General features: G+C 32.5%; 2 protein-coding genes across 3 annotated transcripts; one reads left to right on the plus strand and one right to left on the minus strand.

Moving 5' to 3' along the window:
* Positions 1 to 653: 653 nt before the first annotated feature.
* LOC132715125 (uncharacterized) lies at positions 654 to 6,472 on the minus strand. 2 transcript variants are annotated; one of them, XM_060698096.1, is made up of 2 exons: positions 5,654 to 6,472; positions 654 to 2,897 (listed from the first exon to the last, which is right to left on the minus strand). In XM_060698096.1, exon 2 carries the CDS (start codon positions 2,855 to 2,857, stop codon positions 1,301 to 1,303), a length of 1,557 nt encoding a protein of 518 aa, XP_060554079.1. In that variant the 5' UTR covers positions 2,858 to 2,897; positions 5,654 to 6,472; the 3' UTR covers positions 654 to 1,300. The 2 variants fall into 2 exon arrangements, with proteins under 2 accessions (XP_060554079.1, XP_060554080.1); XM_060698097.1 differs by lacking the exon at positions 5,654 to 6,472 and adding an exon at positions 3,120 to 3,236.
* A 4,108-nt stretch (positions 6,473 to 10,580) lies between these two features.
* LOC132715126 (myosin-16-like) lies at positions 10,581 to 19,526 on the plus strand. The gene is made up of 11 exons (XM_060698099.1): positions 10,581 to 10,790; positions 11,232 to 11,291; positions 11,561 to 11,776; positions 12,480 to 12,620; positions 13,269 to 13,373; positions 14,632 to 14,814; positions 15,254 to 17,114; positions 17,386 to 17,510; positions 18,031 to 18,094; positions 18,525 to 18,578; positions 19,123 to 19,526. The coding sequence occupies exons 1-11, from the start codon at positions 10,650 to 10,652 to the stop codon at positions 19,224 to 19,226; spliced, it is 3,054 nt and encodes a 1,017-aa protein (XP_060554082.1). The 5' UTR covers positions 10,581 to 10,649; the 3' UTR covers positions 19,227 to 19,526.
* Positions 19,527 to 19,957: the final 431 nt, after the last annotated feature.

A 19,957-nucleotide genomic window follows, 5' to 3' on the forward strand; every position in this document is an offset into this window, starting at 1 on the left:
TTGAATGAAAAAAAAAACCTACTTGAGGTTCTTGAATGTCAAACGATTCTGTTATAGATTTCTTTACATAAAAAAACAGGCAATAAATTATGAAAGACATACACAATACACGTTTGCCACAATAAATATTTCAATAGCTAATCGTATCTTATTCCATGAAATCTCTACATTTCAGTTTATTATATACAAGGTATTTAAGTTTAAGTTTATAAAATAAACTATTACACACTTTGAATGAAAAGCATTTAATTTAGTTCTATGAAACATTCAGTTTGTGTCAAAAAGCAATTTCTTTGTCATGTGAAAAAAGTAAATAAAATAACTATGCATACTATGTAATGATATTGTAAAATATTAAGAAAAAATATCTTCATTTGTTACTGAATTTTCTAGTATGATTAATTCTCTTTCAGCATGTTCTTTCGAAAAGTTCTTTTTCAACTCTTTCATCTTATCATGAATATAATTAAGGTGTTTATGAAATCATTATAGTTATTTGTGATGAATTTCAGAAAAATAAAAAATTATTGCTTTTCTTGTATATATCTCAAATTGTGTGCCTTTAAACATAATTTCTGCATATTCCGTAAAATTCCTATTAAACGCCCCTCCCCTAATAAAAGACCCCCCCCCCCCCCCCCCTGGCTTTTTTATATGGAAAAAAATCTGCTCATAAATCCGTAATTTTATTCAACTCCTTCAGAATCCATTTAATTTCATAGTAAACACAAAAATGTATCACATGAACTTTAAAATCTTAACACATTTTAATGTTATTACCAACCCATGTTACACTAAATGTATTTTCAATGATTTTTGGATTTAAGAAAAACGTGTTGTAATAATAGCCCCCCTTTTGGAAAATGTTTAGCCCCCGGGGGCGTTTAATAGGAATTTTATGGTAGATCAAGACGATACATTGCATAATTCTTTCAAAAGAAAACAGATGAGATAAATATGACAATAAACTTATGCCAAAATGTTGACTTCATACTTTTTTAATGAACCGTTATTGAATCTTTTTTTGTTGAACAAGATAGTTTGTATGAAAACATCATTTATGCATTAGATCAATACTGAACGTTGCATGATTCTGTCAAATGAAAAAGAAATGTTTGATGAGATAAACATGTCAAAAAACTTAGTACAAATTGAAATATTTAAGGTGTTTTAAATTATGCCAAAATGTTAACCTCAGAGGCAAACAAATTGTGTAATAAAAAAAATTATGTTGATAAAGAAAAAAAATCATGGAAACCATTAAATATCCTAAAATTTATAATAGAATTGTTTAAGCGCACTAGACATGTTGTCCGTATGTACATCCTGGGTTATCTGGCCCCATCATACAACATTTCCAAACATAAGTAACCTTCACTAGCTTTCCCCTGTCCGAATACTGCTCTATTCTTTCCTTACCTTTAGGATGATAGTTGCAAGATTTTTTGTGGTTATCATTTAATGTAAACAATTTATTACACCTAAGACATTTTGTTACTTGTCCAACTGGTTTTACATTTCGCCCTTTGGTCTTCTTTACTTCATCTAATGATTTCATCAAAGATCGAAATGTTGGCACTTCTTGCTGCGAATGAACAAGCCTCTCTTGACTGTTCTGAATAGCCTCCCTTCTCTTTTCTTTCGCTTTTCTTTTACGCTCTTCCTTTTCTCTTTCGATTTGCTTAATTTGTTCAAGTTCCGCATCATGAACTTTTGGTCCGCTGATTTCAAATTTTGTCGACCACATGTGCATTGGCGATGGTAAGAGTTTCATTTCTTTTTTGAGGTTTGCAGGAACATCGGGAAGGTTTTGTAGACCGAAAGGTCTTGGAGTACCGAACATATTTGATTGAGTGACTTTTGTGGGTTTCATTCCACTACGGAACGTGTCCATTTGGGACAGAGCATCATTCAGAGAGTTTTCAAGCTTTTTGGCACTTCTACGTAATTTAGACAGTCTCTCTGCAGAAATATGTATATTTTTCTGGTCAGCTGGTGGAACTGGTGTTGGAGCACTATACAAAGATGATGGGGAAGAATGGCGTTCATTTGATTTTGTTTTAGATGTTATCGGAAAGTCAGTTTGAGAAGATTGATCATCAAATTCCCTATCATCTTTTGTAATTTGTATGTCATTCACTTCTTTAAACTTTTTCATTGTAACTTCCTGAATTTCTTGCAGTTTAGAATGTAGTTTTTCAACTTCTTCTTGTTTCCTATGAATAGCTTTTTTCATCTTTGCAAGTTCAGAGAAACTATGTTTATTAACCGACTCAAGAGATTCAAGTCTGTTCTTGGCCTCTTTATGAGCCCGTTCGGCATGGTGTTTTAAAGCCTCAATATAAGCTTTAAGTAGACTAGGTAAACTAGCTTGTGATGACCTCTCGTCTGCTTTTAAAATCTGTAGACAAAGAATCCTATCTTCCATCAACGAGTTTAAAGTTTCCGTTAAACATTCTATATACATTGGTAGTGCCCGTCTCGGTTCTTGTTCAGATATCTGAGAAATGGTCTCTTCCGGTAGGTTACAACATTCTACAAGAATTTTCATGTGTTCAACTGACTCCTGAATAATTGCTTGAAATTTCAGCACTTCTTTCCGATGATTCTCGATCTCTTGCATGGCTGCACGGGTCTTTTGACGCCAACCCTCACGCTCGCGTTGGATCTGACTTGCAAGCCATTTAGTGACTTCAGCAGTTGTATCCTGCCAGGTTTTGCCGTGAAGGTTCGAGCCTTCATTGTGCAAGAAGTTTGTTACGGCAGCAGTTATGTCATCGTCTGTACGTATATTTGAAAAATGTTGAGATGTTGGTAATGGATGCATGTTTAAACGTCTTAAATCCATCTCACACATATAACATTGTCATCTTTTATTTGATATCCAGTTGAGAAATCTGAAAGTGAAAAAACAAAAATTTAAGCTATGATCAGTGAAGATGAATTTATTGAATTCGATAAAAAGATATAAATTTGTCTTTTGTTTTTCACTTATGCTTAGAATTAATATGACTGATTTCTTTGCAAAAGTAAATCGTTTTAATGTTAATTTCTTAGATTCTTTCCACAACACCTTAAATTTTACTTTGTATATATTTTATTATTGACTTTTAAAATACCTGATAAGTCCTTAACTCAGGAAGATCATATATTATTTTCGTTACTTTAATCTAATGGCATATTTTTACAGCATGATATCATTTTATATCATGATATATAATGCTATAATATCCTAAGTTATTTTATTTTTTTAAAAATCCATATCGCACTTGCCAATGTAAAAACACTTGAACATTTGATATCTGGATATTGATAAAATATATTTTATGGCTATTTCTATATCTACCATTAAAACCCCTTTTTTACAAAACCAAAATGACACTAAAATGTTGAGAGGGGGGGGGTTGTTAGATAGTGTAAATAGATTGTTAAATGATATCTCAATCAAAAGATCAGGCCAATGATTGTCATAGAAGGTCGTTAAAGTTTTCAGACGGATCAAGTACTTTCGAGTACAAGGCAAATGGCTTAATTAAAAGCTATGTCAATCGTCTTTTCAACATGTGGATAAAAGAAATTTGTTTAACATGGGTGTAACATTATATTTTTCTTATTATAACAAACAGGAGTTGCTGCAGACATTTTCTCAAGAGATTATTGAAAAAACATGCATATGTGTTCTTAATAATTAAAAAAAGTTTTGAATTAAAGCAGCATGGTCATGCATTGTTTCAAACTAATTCTATTTTTATGCCCCCACAATGTGGGAGCATATAGCGTTGCACTTGTCCGTCCGTCAATCCGTCAGTCAGTCCGTCCGTCCGTATGTCCCGAAATCTTGTGAACGCAACTCCTCTTAAACCGGATGGCAGATTTTGCTTAAACTTACAGGGATGAACAACCTTAATGTGTAGATGGTAGTAAAGGAAGGAATTTTTGCTGCGACCAAATTTAACAGAATTATGGCCCTTTGTTGATTTTTTCACTAGATACTTTGTAGAAATTTTGTGAACGCAACTCCTCTTAAACCGGTTGGCAGATTTTGCTTTAACTTACAGGGATGAACAACCTTAATGTGTAGATGGTAGTAAAGGAAGGAATTTTTGCTGCGACCAAATTTAACAGAATTATGGCCCTTTGTTGATTTTTAGTTTTCAACTTGTGGCACATGTAGTCCAAAAAATATTTGACCTAGAGTCATAAGATTGACAGAACAGTGGCGTGTGGGGGCATCCATGTCCTATGGACACATTTCTAGTTTTTTGTGAAAATTAACCCTTAAATTGCTGAATGCCTTATATGGGCCTATCCAGTCTCTTTAATTTTTAGGAACTATCACTTATTCAATTTAAGGTTTATCAATGTCACATGGGGAGAAAAATGTGCATCCTGACAGGGACTCGAACCTGGGACTCTTGGGATACCATTCCGAGGCTCTACCACAGCTATACGTTGCTTACACATCTTCTTCCCTATATGATGAACAGTTCTAAACCAAGACATCTAGATGAAAGTTTAAAGTTGGTTAACAATCTTTATTGAACTTGGCCAGACTGAGGGGATATGCCGGCTGGCTTGGCTCAACTCTTAAAGTGGCAAAGGCCAAATACATCCGGTTCCATCTGGTTAAAAAAAAGATTTTTAACACCCAGGACATGCTTTTTAATTTATCAAATGGACTTGTCTTTCTTTCAAAATAGATTTTTTAGGGAAAATTTTAAAATAAGTGCTAATTGAAGACTTAAGTATGGCATAGATCATTCATTACCAATTGCTTACACTCTTAAAGTATGCTTTGAATTAAAAGAAATGTATTGATTTCTTACCTGCCTGGTTGCTTTTCAGTAATTTTTTTAAATTATTTAATTCTTGTGAAGTAAAAGCTGTCATAGTTATAATATAATATAAGTAATTTATTTCTCAATAAATTTCACAGATTTCAATTTTTTTTAACATAATTATAGAATTTGAGAGTGCTTCTATTTCTATTGATATTCGTTTGAAAAGATCTGGTCATGAATTAATTAAATTAGAAAAGACCTCCCTTGAAGTTTTGATAAGCATTACCTGTGGAGTGTTAGTAATGGTAATTGTAATGTATAGCATGCAAGCACTACACTGTCCCAGCCAGGATGGCTGAAAAGAACATTTTGGAAAAATGGCCAGACTTGGAGGGGCTACATAATTTCTGTTTGAGTTTTCATAGTAATTAAAAACCCTTGTAACTGATATTTAAAGTTAATAACACTGATATTTAAAGTTAATAATTGATTGTTCCATTTTTCAATACAGAACAATAATGAAATAATAATTCAATACAGAATTGAATTCAATAATTAATTGTTCAGTACAGTACAAATATTAATTACATAAATTTGATTTTTTAGCATGAATTCAGTTGTCAGCCAGGGGAGGGGGGCTGGGGGGTTGTCATCTGTATAAGTTAATTTTGTATATAATAGAATGTCTTATATCCCTTTTTTTATTCCCATGCAAGTAAAAGTCAATTTGTAACTGGTATTCTTTACATACCTGTTGATTGATATTGCTTTTATAGAGGAAGATCGAGGCAACTGCCAGTTGAAAAGTGCTCTTTTATTCAAATTTGAATGAAGAAAATTATGTACTATTAAATAAAAATGAAGGCACTTACCTAGTGACATTGAAATAAGTCCCATTTTCTCTCCATTGCTATAAATGGAGACAAATTTCGATCAAGTTAGACCCATTTTATTGATATTCTTATATCTAACAACTCAAGTATTACTGTTTGTACAAAAACTTATCAAATCATTCCAATCTGAGAGATAGAAATATTCTTGTATTCATTAAAATATTGTCCTTTTGTACGCCATGCATTGATATTAGGTTTATAATTCCATTGTTTTTTTCGCCCTCTGTAGTTCTATAATGGTAGATGTAAATTGCCTATTTCAATTGAACGATAGGATATTTTTTTGATTGTCTTAATTGAAGTTTACTGATATATCAGTCCGGCTTTTAAATCACCATGCTTGATAGCTAATTTATATATCGAGTAGAAATACATTGAACAGGTCCTCCTGTTTTGTTATTGCATTTTTAAATACCCAGGCATTTAGAGTGATTTTCAGAAATAAGTTAAATGGGCGTGCTTCACAGTATTGGATAGTTTAGTATTCAATTTACGGAAATTTAATTACAGTCTTAATTGCGTGAATCCATTATAAAAGATCGTAACATTGATTTTGAACAGCCATGATAATGAATGGTATTGATAATAGGTGTTTATCGTATGTATCACCTTTTTTCAATACAGCTATGTATTAAATAATACAGTTGTGCTGTCTTAAATAAACACAAATACAGTAAACCCTGTGAACATAGGCCATCCAAGGGAGAAACCCAATGTCTTTTATAAACAAGTGGTCTTTATTTGGATGTTATTTTGTTCTTTATAATCAATAAGGGTTTGTCAAAGAGTGGTCTTTTACTTACAGGGTGATCTTTATCAAGAGATGGTCTTTAACTCAGGTTTGACTGAAGTCTGTTGCACTTTATTAATTAATTAAAGGAGCTCGACTGAGGTCCTTAGGACATAATACTGTAGAATTTGAAAACTGACATACTTAGATCAAATGGAGCAATGGAGATACTCTGCCATATGGAAAAAGTGGGTTTTTTTATATAAAGAAAATAGTCTCCGTCTGTCCGTCCGTCCGTCCGACATTTTTGTCCGGAGCATATCTCAAAAAGTATTTGAGATATCAACTTGAAACTTCATAGGCGCATAGACCTCATTGAGGAGGAGTGCAGTGCACAAGCGTGATAACTCTTTCCTGCATAATTTTTGAGTTATTGCCCTTTGTTATTTTTCAAAAATAATTTTTGTCCAGAGCATAACTCAAAAAGCCTTTGAGATACCATCATGAAACTTCATAGGCGCATAGATCTCACTCAGGAGGTGTGCAGTGCACAAGAATGATAACTCTACTTTTCATAATTTTTGAGTTATTGTCCCTTTGTTATTTTTCATACTTAATTTTTCACCTGAGTGGAGCATAACTCAAAAAGTGTTTGAGATGTCAACATGAAATGTCCTAGGTGGATAGATCTTATTGAGGAGGAATGCTGTGCACAAGAATGATAACTCTTTCCTATATAATTTGTGAGTTATTGCCCTTTGTTCTTTTTCATACTATTTTGTCCAGAGCTTATCTCAAAAAGTATTCAAGGTATCAACTTGAAACTTCATAGATGGATGGACCTCATTGAGGAGGAGTGCAGTGCACAAGCGTGATAACTCTATCCTGCATAATTTTTGAGTTATTGCCCTTTGTTATTTTTCAAAATTAATTTTTGTCCAGAGCATAACTCAAAAAGCTTTTGAGATATCAACATGAAACTTCATAGGTGCATAGATCTCACTTAGGAGGTGTGCAGTGCACAAGAATGATAACTCTACCTTTCATCTTTTTTGAGTTATTGCCCTTTGTAATTTTTCATACTTAACTTTTCACCTGAGTGGAGCATAACTCAAAAAGTGTTTGAGATGTCAAAATGAAATGTCATAGGTGGATAGATCTTATTGAGGAGGAATGCTGTGAGCAAGTGATAACTCTTTCCTATATAATTTTTGAGTTATTGCCCTTTGTTCTTTTTCATACTATTTTGTCCGGAGCTTATCTCAAAAAGTATTTGAGGTATCAACTTGAAACTTCATAGGTGGATGGATCTCATTGAGGGGGAGTGCAGTGCACAAGAATGATAACCATTTCCTGCATAATTTTTGAGTTATTGCCCTTTGTTATTTTTCAATATTAATTTTTGTCTAGAGCATAACTCAAAAAGCCTTTGAGATATCAACTTGAAACTTCATAGGTGCATAGATCTCACTCAGGAGGTGTGCAGTGCACAAGAATGATAACTCTACTTTTCATAATTTTTAAGTTATTGCCCTTTGTTGTTTTTCATACTTAATTTTTCACCTGAGTGGAGCATTACTCAAAAGTGTTTGAGATGTCAACATGAAATGTCATAGATGGATAGATCTTATTGAGCAGGAATGCTGTGCGCTAGAATGATAACTCTTCTCTATATAATTTTTGAGTTTTTGCCCTTTGTTCTTTTTCATACTATTTTGTCCGGAGCTTATCTCAAAAAATATTTGAGGTATCAACTTGAAACTCCATAGGTGGATAGATTTTACTGAGGAGAGGTGCAGCACACAAGAATGATAACCTACCCTGCATTATTTTTATACAGTTATTGCCCTTTGTTAATTTCAGCCATCAGTATTCACATAGGTTTCAAATCTGTTATCACTTCAGCCATCAGTTTTCATTACCAAAAGACCTCTTAAAGCTGGATGCCTCCAGATGAGCAAAATTATTTCAAGGAAGTCAAACCTGAGAAAAATGTACTAAGATTTTAGGAAAAGTATAAAGATTCAAAGTTCTAGTAATAATTTACATGTTATGTGCGATTAGTGACCGATTTTTCAGTATTCATAACTATATTTCTACAGCGTTACTAACGCAGTAATGGCTATTTTGCATATTTTGACCTCTTTTTAGTAATTTACGTGGGTTGTAAGTGTCATTGATAATGTGTTAAGTGCTTCCTTTTGGTTATTTTACTGAATTATACTTTAAAACACATTTTCAAAATTTTCATGAAAATTAGCATGAATCTGGAGGCGTGCTGCTTTAAAATTGAATTATTCTGCTCTACTACCTATACATTCTTCCAATGAGCAAACACAATCGGCGGGGGATGGCCATGTTGACATGGCTCTTGTCTCATTTTGATCTATTATTATAATAGAAAAATGGCCTGCTTCGCAAGAGACTGAACAAGTGAAGGTTACAAGTTCTCAAAGCCACTTTTCAGTTTTCTTTAAACAGAAAATATGCCCCAAAAAAGGTAATAGAGAGAAAATCCACATAGATAAAATATATATTTATTCTGTAACAAAACATAAATGTCTATATTAAAAGATGTGGAAAAAAAAATGTTTGGAATCAGCTGACTAGAGATTCTATGTAATAATATATATGTAAGCTGTATTAAATAATTGTTGTTTTAAGCATATCAAGCTTTTGGAGACAGATTTTTAAGCCTTATGCAAACATTTATACAATTATTTCATACTTTATTTTATTAGACAGCCTATACTCTTTATCATTGTTACATAAGAATTATTTTTTTACATGTATATAACATGTTTATGTAAGGTTCCAATCTGATCATCATATGCAGTTGTGACAGTACTTTGTATAATATTAGAAAAAAATTAACATTTATCTTAAGAAAATATATTATTAGTTGTATGGAATTTTTAAAATCTATTTACATAGGAGATATATAATTTATACTTTACCTAAGAAAACATTATCTGTGTTTTAATGCTTCTTTAAGGATTGTAAATGTATTTAAGATTCTCTTGATACTGTTAAAAGATATGGCTGTATGTAATTTATTGTCTGTGCATGTCGATAAGTTAACATAAGTTGATATCTTGATAAAATTTATTGTCCTGATGTTTGAAGTCTGTAAAAACCATAAATCCTGCTATAGTAAGTCTATAAAAAACCATAAATCCTGCAAAAGTAAGTGTATAAAAACCATAAATCCTGAAAACAAAGTATATAAAAACCATAAAGCCTGCCAAAGTGCTGCACCTGTCAATTGAAAGACATACATGTAAACAATATCTGTCTTGAAAAACTGACAAGAAAAGTATGATAATTTGTACATTTAGGTTATATATTATAGAATTTTGCTTTATTCATCCTTGTGAGTTATAGTGAAAACTCATTGAAAACATTTTATGTGTGTTTCATTTGTGTTCTGCTTTTGCCCGCTTAACAATTTTCACATTTTTTATGGTCCATCTTTTCTTATCTATATCTACATTGTATTTTCACCATAGCTTTATATTGTCCTTGTGGTAATCAGACACTAGTAAAAATCATATGTCTACTGGTTGTTTGTACGATGGGTTATGTAATATGGTCTTACAATCTAGCAAACAACAATCATAGTGATTTTGAAAATCATAAGACTGTTGGTAAGACCCAGCCCAGGTTAGAAACACCAATGTCTTAATAAACAGACCGGATAGTTTTTCTAATGCAATATTTGAAATGACAAGAGTGTGGGGCAACTCATTTAGTGTCTGTAGCCATTACCACTAGGCCACAGAGGCCCCTAAATTAATTGTATCTATAGCCCAAAAAGATATATCTTTATATGGCTTCCTTTTCCTTCTCTCCTTCTTATTTTCTGCTTCTGTTTCTTTTCCTTCATTGTCTTCTCCTTCTTCTGGTCTTAGTTTGATTTAATATTTGATATAATTGATAAAGTCAGTGTTATTTTCAAAAGATTATAACTTAAAGAGAACTTTTTGAAACTTTATAAGAGTTGTACTTGTCTAAAACTGTAATTTGTGTCTGTTATATCATGCACATGGATCAGTTTTTACTATTAGTAAATTAACCGGATTTGTTACTATTTGTTAAAATAAAAACATCTCTTACCAAGTATATACATATAGACTATTTTGAATTTTATATTGGAATATATTTATATTTTTTTCAGTGAAACATGTCCAAAATCTGAACAAGAATCTTCAGTACCAGAACAGTCACCAGAAATGTATTCTAGACATGAAAGAAGCTGACCTCCTCAAGGTCACCCAGGAGCTGCTGGATATAAAGGTCAAGGTCAAAGTTGAACCAGATCAAGAACTAGATAGAAAGGCTGAATTGGAGAATGAGGTCAAAAGACTGAAGGAGCTTGTTAATAAAGTATAAATGGTTTTGTTTTGATTTTGCTCTTAAGTAAATTGTCATCAACTCTTCAATTTTCAATATTTAATTGTACACACCAATTTGATAACATTACAAAATACTGTTGCTAAATGAAAAATAAGCCCATTTTTTAAAGTGACTGGATTTTTTCAGATTTATGTACCATTTGATGTAGGTCTGTACCAATAGTAAGCGTGCAAATTTTCAGAACAATTGCTTACTGAGCTTTCTAGAATAATTATAAAGCACAAATAAGATACTCAATTCAAGTATACTTCATTACTTTCTTTACATATCTTTCCATTTTAAGTGCCCCAGTTGATTTACAAGTATCAAAGAAATTCAAATGTTGTTTTAGGCTTTTGGACTACAGTGGAGTTCCTTTAATAATCACAATTTTTTAGCATGTAACATAATAATATGTGTTTGTCTCTTTAGCTTGAAGAGAACTTCAGCAGCCTTGATAAAGACAAAAATTCCTGGAAGGAGAAATATTGGGTATTACATTATAATAAAGCCTTAAATAAGATATATTTTAAGTGATAAAAAAACAACTAATAGATTAAGAGAATAATTTTGCCTGAAGACTAGACTATTCGAGCAGAATTATAATGGAAGGCATCTGTGTTGAAAATATGAATATTTAGTTTTGTACAAACTTCAGTGATGTACTACTTGAGGCAGATTTCTGGAAAAACGTTTTACAACCTTGAGGCCAATATTTGCTATGGTTTGTGTATCACTATTGGTATTGTTTTGTTACCCAGGATTCCTTGAAGAAGTTAGATGACAGTCATAGACTTATCAACATACATCTACATAATGCTGCTAAATATAGAGATGAATGTGCCACTATTGAAGAAGTACAGAAAGCTACACAAGACAAACTTAACAAGACTGAAGCTGCTCTCAAACAGTCAACAGATGAGATGGCCAATAATCAAGAAAGACATAAGACAGGAGTTGAGGGTTTTGAAGCAAAGGTTGATGGTTTTGATAATGAAAGCCAAACTTAAAACAGAAATGATCTCATTTACAGCCGCTTTTAATAATCATACTAAGATTTTTTCCTGATTTTATTTGATGAAAGAAAATTCATTTGAATGCAATCTTTTCTGCTTTTGCTTTCTCAATAATGTAGGCCATAAGTAATCATTTCTTTACTTTGGATAGTCTTCTAATAGAAAATCTCATGTCTTTATATATGATATAATTATATATGATATATTACATATATAATTATATATATTTATATATGATCTTGTTTATCATATTTTATATCTTCACTATTAGAAAAGTCTCATGTCTTCAAAACTATTTCAAACCACTTGCCCCTCACCGCTGTGGGTTCGAATCTCGACAGGGACTTTGGATTCTTTCATGTGAGGATGCTATCCAGCTAGCTTACATAACGTCCGTGGTTCTACTCAGGTGCCCGTTTGTGCCTGAAATTATGCACGGAAGGGCACCTGAGGTCTTCCTCCACCAGTAAAGCTGGAATGTCGCGATATGACCTATACTGTGTCGATGTGACGTAAAACCCAAAACAAACAAAACTATTTCTGGCATTTTTTGTACAAGGTAGTAAAAAAAAACTGACTTATTTTTTTTCTTTCAATTTTGCATAACAGATACATTTTGGATACTTTTGCCAGTCATGTTAAGTCCTAAAGTTGTTATTTGTAGGTAACCAAACTGAAGGAGGAAATAGCAGGACTTACTTCTGATGTTAATAATATATCAGAACAAAAAGAAACAGCAGAAAAGTCTCTACAGGAAGCCAATGATAGTATTGCTGAACTTGACAAACAGTTGACTCATGCTAAGGTAACATTTCTGTTATCTGTAGCCATAATTTCTATATAATCTATGACCTTTTAGTCAAAGGTTTAGCCCTCTTAAGCTTTATCATTATGGAAACGAATGCCATACTGAAAAAAAAAAAATATTTTTGGAAAATTTTTACACTTTTAAACTTTTCATTCATTGAACTATTCTTCTTATATATTACCAGTACGAAAACAATAAATGCAAATAATGGGGAGAGATGGGAGGGGAAGGCACTCACAAATAAGTCATTGAACAATTAATCCACACCCCATCTCCAAAGAAGAAGGGGCTCTTTGTTGCTTTTTTAAAAATCTTACATGCAGTGTCATTTCAAAGACATATTTTTTTTCCACGAAATAAAACTCAGCATGCTCAAGTTCTCTTTAAAAAGCAATCTTAATCCTTGTTAAAAAAACATCCATATGTCATAAAAAATTTCATAAGAATATTAATTTAACTGTCCGTACAAATATACTTTCACATAACTTGTCCCAGGTATGTTTAGTATGTCAAGTTGTCCCAGAAATATTGTAAATGTGGTTTGGCCTAGCTTTAGAATGCTTCCCTATCATTGTGTAATATTAAATTATCTGAAATCACAGCTAATGAATTACTCGATATGAAATAATAATAATTCTGTTTCAGGAAATATTGAATGTAGAAAAGTTACAAGTAGAATCTCAAACTGAATTACACATGCTAAATATGCTAGACAGTGAAGTTCAAGTTGAGCCTGCCGTAGAAAATAAGGTATGCTGTTGTAGTCTTATCATAATCAATTAAATAATTAGTCCCCTACCGGTTTACCGGAGGGGACTTTAGGTTTACCCTCCGTCTGTCTGTCCGTCCGTCCGTCAGTCCGTCCGTCCACAAAACTTGATCCCGCGAAAACGCAAAAAGTATTGAAAATATTTTAATGAAACTTGATATATGGATAGATGGCAGTATGGAAATTATGCACATCCTTTTCTTATCTTCCTATGTTGAAAATTCTGGTTGCTATGGCAACAAATAGACTGAATTTCAAGATTTCTTATTCTAGTTTTTAAGTTTTTTCACTATAAATTCTTTATTTCTTAAGGTATTTTCTTCAAACTTTAAATATAAGTTGCTTGTCATCAACCACATCATATGTGATAAGGTTTACAACTCTAGTACAAAATTTATCTGAATTACCTCCCTTGAACTTAAAATTTTCATGAAAAAAACATTGTTTTTTTTAATAACTTCTTTTTCTGAATGTATCTACTTCAAACTTCATATAAATGTTTCTTATTGTCACTCAAAATTTGTGAGTGTTCAATACTGTAGCAAGACTATTTCCAGAATTATGCCCCTTTTGAACTTAGACTTTTTTTTGAGAAATTGGTAATTTTTACTCCAACTTCATCAATCATGATAGGATTTTAAAAATGTTATATTTTGATAACAGGGATGTTTAAAAAATAACTTTAGAGTGTCCTTCAGTCCGTCTGTCTGTACATAAAAACTGTTTCCTGTGATCACTTTTAAAGAACTTTTTCAACAAATTGACTTAAAATAGGAACCTAAGTGAATGGCCCTTCAGAATGTTGCTTGGGCTCCTACCGGTAGGGGACTTATGGATTGCTTGCAATACTATGATAATTGCTTGTTTTAATAGTTTTGGTGTTCATTCCTTTCTCTCTTGTGATCTTCCCGTAACAATTGTAAAATTTGTTATGTAGCAGCTGAAAAGAAAGAGCTGACCTGTACTATATCTTGGGGTTGTTCTATTTTCTGGTTCTTCTGAATCAGTGGTTCCAAAACTTATTGAATACTTCAACTCAAAAATATTTAAATGTTTTAATTACCTTCATTCAATTGCTCCATCTTAGCAGAGCTTTCTTATATTCATTCTTGTTTGATTTTTTTTGCTTGATATTTAAATAAAGTCACAGAAATGGAGAAAGAGGAAACATTTTCTTGAGTCCTGCAACAATTTTTCTTATCTATTATGTTCACTTCATTATTTTTGTTGTTGTTATAGGAGGTCCAGATTGGAGTGCAAGTAGACACAGGGGTTACACAGACAATAGACCCTGCATTGTGTAGTACTGAAGTTCAAACTGATTTGGTAGAGAGAAATGTGAAGGAAGTCCAAACAGAATGCAGACAGGAGGATACAAAAAATGTACAAAATGCTGTTACTCAAACAAATGAAGGCATGATGGTAAAGACAAGTATTAAAATAGCTATTAATAGTTTCAGAAGTTATCATGCAAGAAATTTCTTTTCACATATAATATTATTGCCATGGCAAAGAATATTCTCACAAATTTGACAATGGGAATTGTCATCAATTTCATTAAAATGGATTTACAAAATGTATTTCAAATTAGAATGATACGAATTAATAACTTATTTACTTCAATAAAGAATTATCTGTCACATCAAATACTGTTAACATAAAATGATAAATATATTGTATAATATTTTGTATGTCGAAATAAAATGATAAATACATTGAATAATATTTTGTATGTCAAAATAAAATGATAAATAGGTAGAATAAGGGGTAAATTGTTGCTGTCAATAGTTATAAAGCTTTTGTACAATATTTGATTGATTTTCCAGGAACAGTTTCTTAACTTTTCCATATTTCTTTCCAGGAATATGGAACACCTGATGACATTGGTGTCAGAGAGCAAAGAACTGGTGTGGAAAAAGAACATAACGATACAGCACTAAAGGAGCTTTGCCAAGAATATAATAATGCGGAAGATGATGCAATGGAACGTAATAAAGCTATTCAAGAAACGAGATCAATTGAAATTATGGGCATGAACATAGGAAAAGATGATTGTGCTGTTGACAGAGACAAGTTTGATAATGATACTAATATGGATTTAAGTAAAAGTAAATCGGAACACAATATTATTCCTAAGGCAGTTTCACAATCTAAGGAAACTGAATATAAGAAAACCCAGTTAAAGATCGATTCTGAAATAGAATCATTAGAAAGTCCACAACTTGGAAGCTCTAGATTAGATAGATATGATAAAAATGGAACTTCAAGAACGAGACAGGATGAGACAGCACATAATGAAGAAGACAGAAAACAAAAGATTAGCATAACTGGTAATTTTAGGCACTATGAAAGAGAAGAAAGTGTCCAAAAAGGAGATTTTGGACAAACAGGACTCAGTATACCAAAAATAGACATTGCAAAGAGTGTACTGAATACTGATGTTGTGGCTGTGGATCCGGATGAGTTTAGTATTAAGCTTACACAAGATGAGACGGCTACCATCGATCCAAAATATAATGAAAAAGAGAACTCCATAGAAAGGAATAGATCATCAAGCAATATGAATGATTATACCACAAAAGAGATCCATTTTTCCAATGGGATTGAAGCAGCTTCCATGGACCAATCTATTGATCTAAATTGGGAAGTTTCTGAAATGCCGCCAAAGTTTACAAAGTCCAAAGCCAAGAAGCATAAACTTACTAAAGAGGTCGTGAGTGATCAGTTTAGTAATTTTGACATCAGTAAAGAAAAGTTTAAACAGTATTTAAACAGAGATGAGGGACAGTCAAAGCTTCCGAAATTAACAGAAATTCCTAAGGGAATACCAAAGAAACAACGGAATTACTCTTCAATGTTTAAGATTGAAGAGGAGATTGAAACAGTTGATGAAAGTGGTACTGAAGTTGCTAGTCCCAAAGCAAATGTAAAAGCTCAAGAAGGTCACTCAAGTTGTGCATCAACGAGTGTGAAACATACTTCACAATACCAGATAAGCACACTCTGCAATTACAAGAATATGCCAGGAATAAGTCAGTCTTTTACACAAAAAGATCAAGAGTTGCACGAAGGTGATATGAACCAGCTTTCAGATGTCCAGTCAAATGTATACGTTAACGATCAAAGGGAACGTGGAACTCTGCCTCTCCAATTAAAAGTCAATTACTCAGAAGACGTTATGCAGAAAGTTTATTCTCCTGCTGTTTCAAACAAAATGGCATACCAACAAGGCATCGATAATATGGTATCCGCTCCAGAAATTTGTCCTTCAAAGCAAGTTACTGCTACTGCAGGAGTGTTGGAAATGGAGTGTGAAACTGATTCTCCAAACACTCTAACACAGTCAGATACCTCATCACAAGAATTGAAGGAAGTAGATGACCAGTCACAAGAATACCCTTACGGTAATAATGACCAACGTTCACCAGGGTATACTGCATCTAGCACTGCATTTAGGTCAAAGCCAATTGAAGAAATTCATTCCTTTTGTGGTTCAATTTCAAATGTTGGATGCCCAGCAAGTGATCTTGCTATTGATGAATCTGCAACAATTGTATCTACGTCTGTCACATCAGTATCAGCAAGTGGTGCTCATAAACTGTTCAGGCCTTCCCTAAATGCAAAAGATAAAATAAGTTATCCTACAGAAGGAACCATTGATTTAAACACATCAGGTCTACAAGCATCTGCCCCATCTGTAGCAAGGCAGTCAATTGTTACAGGTATTTATTTCTTTCTGACTTTCAATTGTTTTTCAAAGCATTAACGTTAACTATACATATTGGTCCTCTTTTAGGAAATATTTGAAAGGCTGCCAACTTTGAATCATTTGATCTGCAACAATTGATATTGTTTTATAAGTGTGTTAGTAAAAAGGTTATTGACATGCTTTCTTGTTATAGAACCTCTCATTCAAATACTATTAGATAGGTCTCTAAAACTTCAACTGTTTTATGTAATAATTATCTGTCTATATAATATCGATACATACAGGAACACAAGCATCGAGCAAATCAAAGTCGTCATCACCAGGAACAGAGGGTTCTATTGATTTCTTACAGAAATACAGGGATATAGTTGCAAAGATCAAACCAGCAACAAATGTGTCTTGCATACAGGTATTAAATATTCTGATAGGTCCTAATTAATTTAAGTACTTCTTACATTTGAATTAACTGGTGAAAGCAAAAAAAAATGAAATGACTAACTGTTACATGTAATACAGATATTCTGCTGGTTTAAGGAAATGCAGTGTTTAAGATGCTTGTTTGTGGTGGTTTTACAGTTGCGCATGAGATGCCCTTCCAATAGTAAAACTTGAATGTAGCCATTGTAGAGGCCATTTGCATTTGACGTTTACAGTGTGGAAGTAAAAAATCAAACAGTTACCACTGTATTACATTTTCTCTCATTATATAACACATGTCTAATATGAACTATATCTAATTTTATTCTGTTAAAGTTATTGATCATAACGGAAAAAAATAATCTTGTTACATACTTGAGGACTGTATGTGTTATATTCGATTAAAATTAACAGTGATTACTTTCATTGTTTACTGCAGTTTTACATCGTCATGGATGGAAATTAAGAATGAAAACATTTAAGATGCATCAGAAAAAATATTCTTATTTCAGAATAAAGTAAGTCAAAAGAAATCAGGACAACAAGTGGCATCTTCTAACAGTATCACAGTTCAAGGTAAATCTGTTTGAATATACTGGTGCTTAAGCCAAATTTAAAGGAATGAAGTATTTTGTAAACACAGTATATTATCAAGAACTGTTTCATGCTTGTAAGATAATGGCAACAGCAAATAACCCTTTTTTTCCAACAGTTTTTTCCAAGCTTTCCAAAATAACTTTGTTATATTAGTTAATGTCTGTGTGTGAGCTAAACTGGTATTAAGGCATTTAGTATTTATACTCTTACCTAATTCATCCTGTTATCTCAGGGGAATTCAACCAAATTTGTAGGGAACTATTGTCACCAAGTTGCCTGGCGCATCTTTATCTTGTTTCATGATTTAATTAGCTTAGTTATTTACAGTAGATTTTGGTTCATCAATGAAATACTTCATAGCATACAATTATGTTTTCATTATTTAACCTTCTGATTTCTTTTATTAAAGACTTTGAACCGAAAGTAAGTCCAAGGGGGAGAACTCCTAGAAGCATATTGAAAGGTTTGTTTGAAAATATATTTTAACTTGCCAATGCGTCACTAAGATGTTCCTTTTTAGAGATTTAGAGATTTATTTTATCTCCGTGCTTACATTAATCAAAATTATGCTCTGCTTATTATTTATTATCCATTAGGTCATTGAATCTTAGTATATTTCATCATTTATGTCGTCCTAGCTTATAAAATTTTAGCATATTTCACCACTTTTCATTGTCTATCCTGTTGAATTTAAGCATACATGTATTTCACCATTTTTCATGGTCTTTATCGAATTTCAGCATATTTCGCCTCTTTTCATTACAGTATTTTGGTTTATTCACTATCTTCTCCACACAGCACTTTCTTTATAGATATTCAGATATAAGGACTGACAAAATTGATTGAATTTTTACTAGAATGCTTAGAATAGTTTTCGTGACTCTATGTGGTATCCAATACTTTGAGTTAAAAGAAAACAATTTCATAGATCAACAATAACTTTGTTTACAATTTGCAGAATGTTGATGCTTTGAAACTGCAATGTGAAATTTTGTTCTGTCTTTCAGGGCCAAGTAAAAATAGCCGAAAACCAAGAAATGTTACATGGAATGAGTATGTGTTGAATAAAGATTTTGTTAAAGATGGGAACACCCCAGATCAGAACATTTGAAGCAGCAGGGTAACGTCTGTATTGTTGAATAAAAATCGACGTTGGAGCATACAGTATTACATGAAAATGAAGGCTCATGTGAACAAGATGCTCAAATTGAAAATGAATGTGTTCTGTCAGCATTGGGTCTACTTGCACTGAAATGTTTTAGGTTTTACTTGTTGACAATTAACTAGACCTTTGTACTCAAGGCTGTGTTCGTGTAATTAATAAAAATAAAATAATATACAATATCATTTAAATATGTTTATAAAAATGTTAGAAAGTTATTGTTATGTTGAAATAAATTAAGATATAGAGTTTCTGTTTTCTTCTTCGATCATCTATTTACAAATAAAGATTACTTTCAAAGAGACCTGTAAAATTTGAAAGGGAATGCTTTGTTTTCTCTGAACGGATCTTTTTATCCGCACTTCCCGCGTATTTTATTTGGAGACCCCCCCCCCCCGTTTTTAATGGAATGGCATGAATGTGTCACATTGATGGTTTCATGGTATGATTTATGAACATACATGTATCTGGCTGCGGATGCTTCATTATTCAAAGTGTCACCATTTTCATGTTTAAGTGTTGACTTCTAGCTGCTTAAATCTGGGGGGTTAGGGCGTAGGCGATAGCTTGTATTAACCACTACCGACTATGAACAGGCTCAAACTTAACATGTACATGTACCATTTTCAACATGCCGTTTTGGGCGTTCTTTAGGGACCCTGTTTTTGTCTATTCTAATT

The sequence above is a fragment of the Ruditapes philippinarum genome, unplaced genomic scaffold (genome assembly GCF_026571515.1).
Source record: "Ruditapes philippinarum isolate M1 unplaced genomic scaffold, ASM2657151v2 ctg3597_1_1_1_1, whole genome shotgun sequence".
In the NCBI taxonomy this organism is placed as follows: domain Eukaryota; kingdom Metazoa; phylum Mollusca; class Bivalvia; order Venerida; family Veneridae; genus Ruditapes; species Ruditapes philippinarum.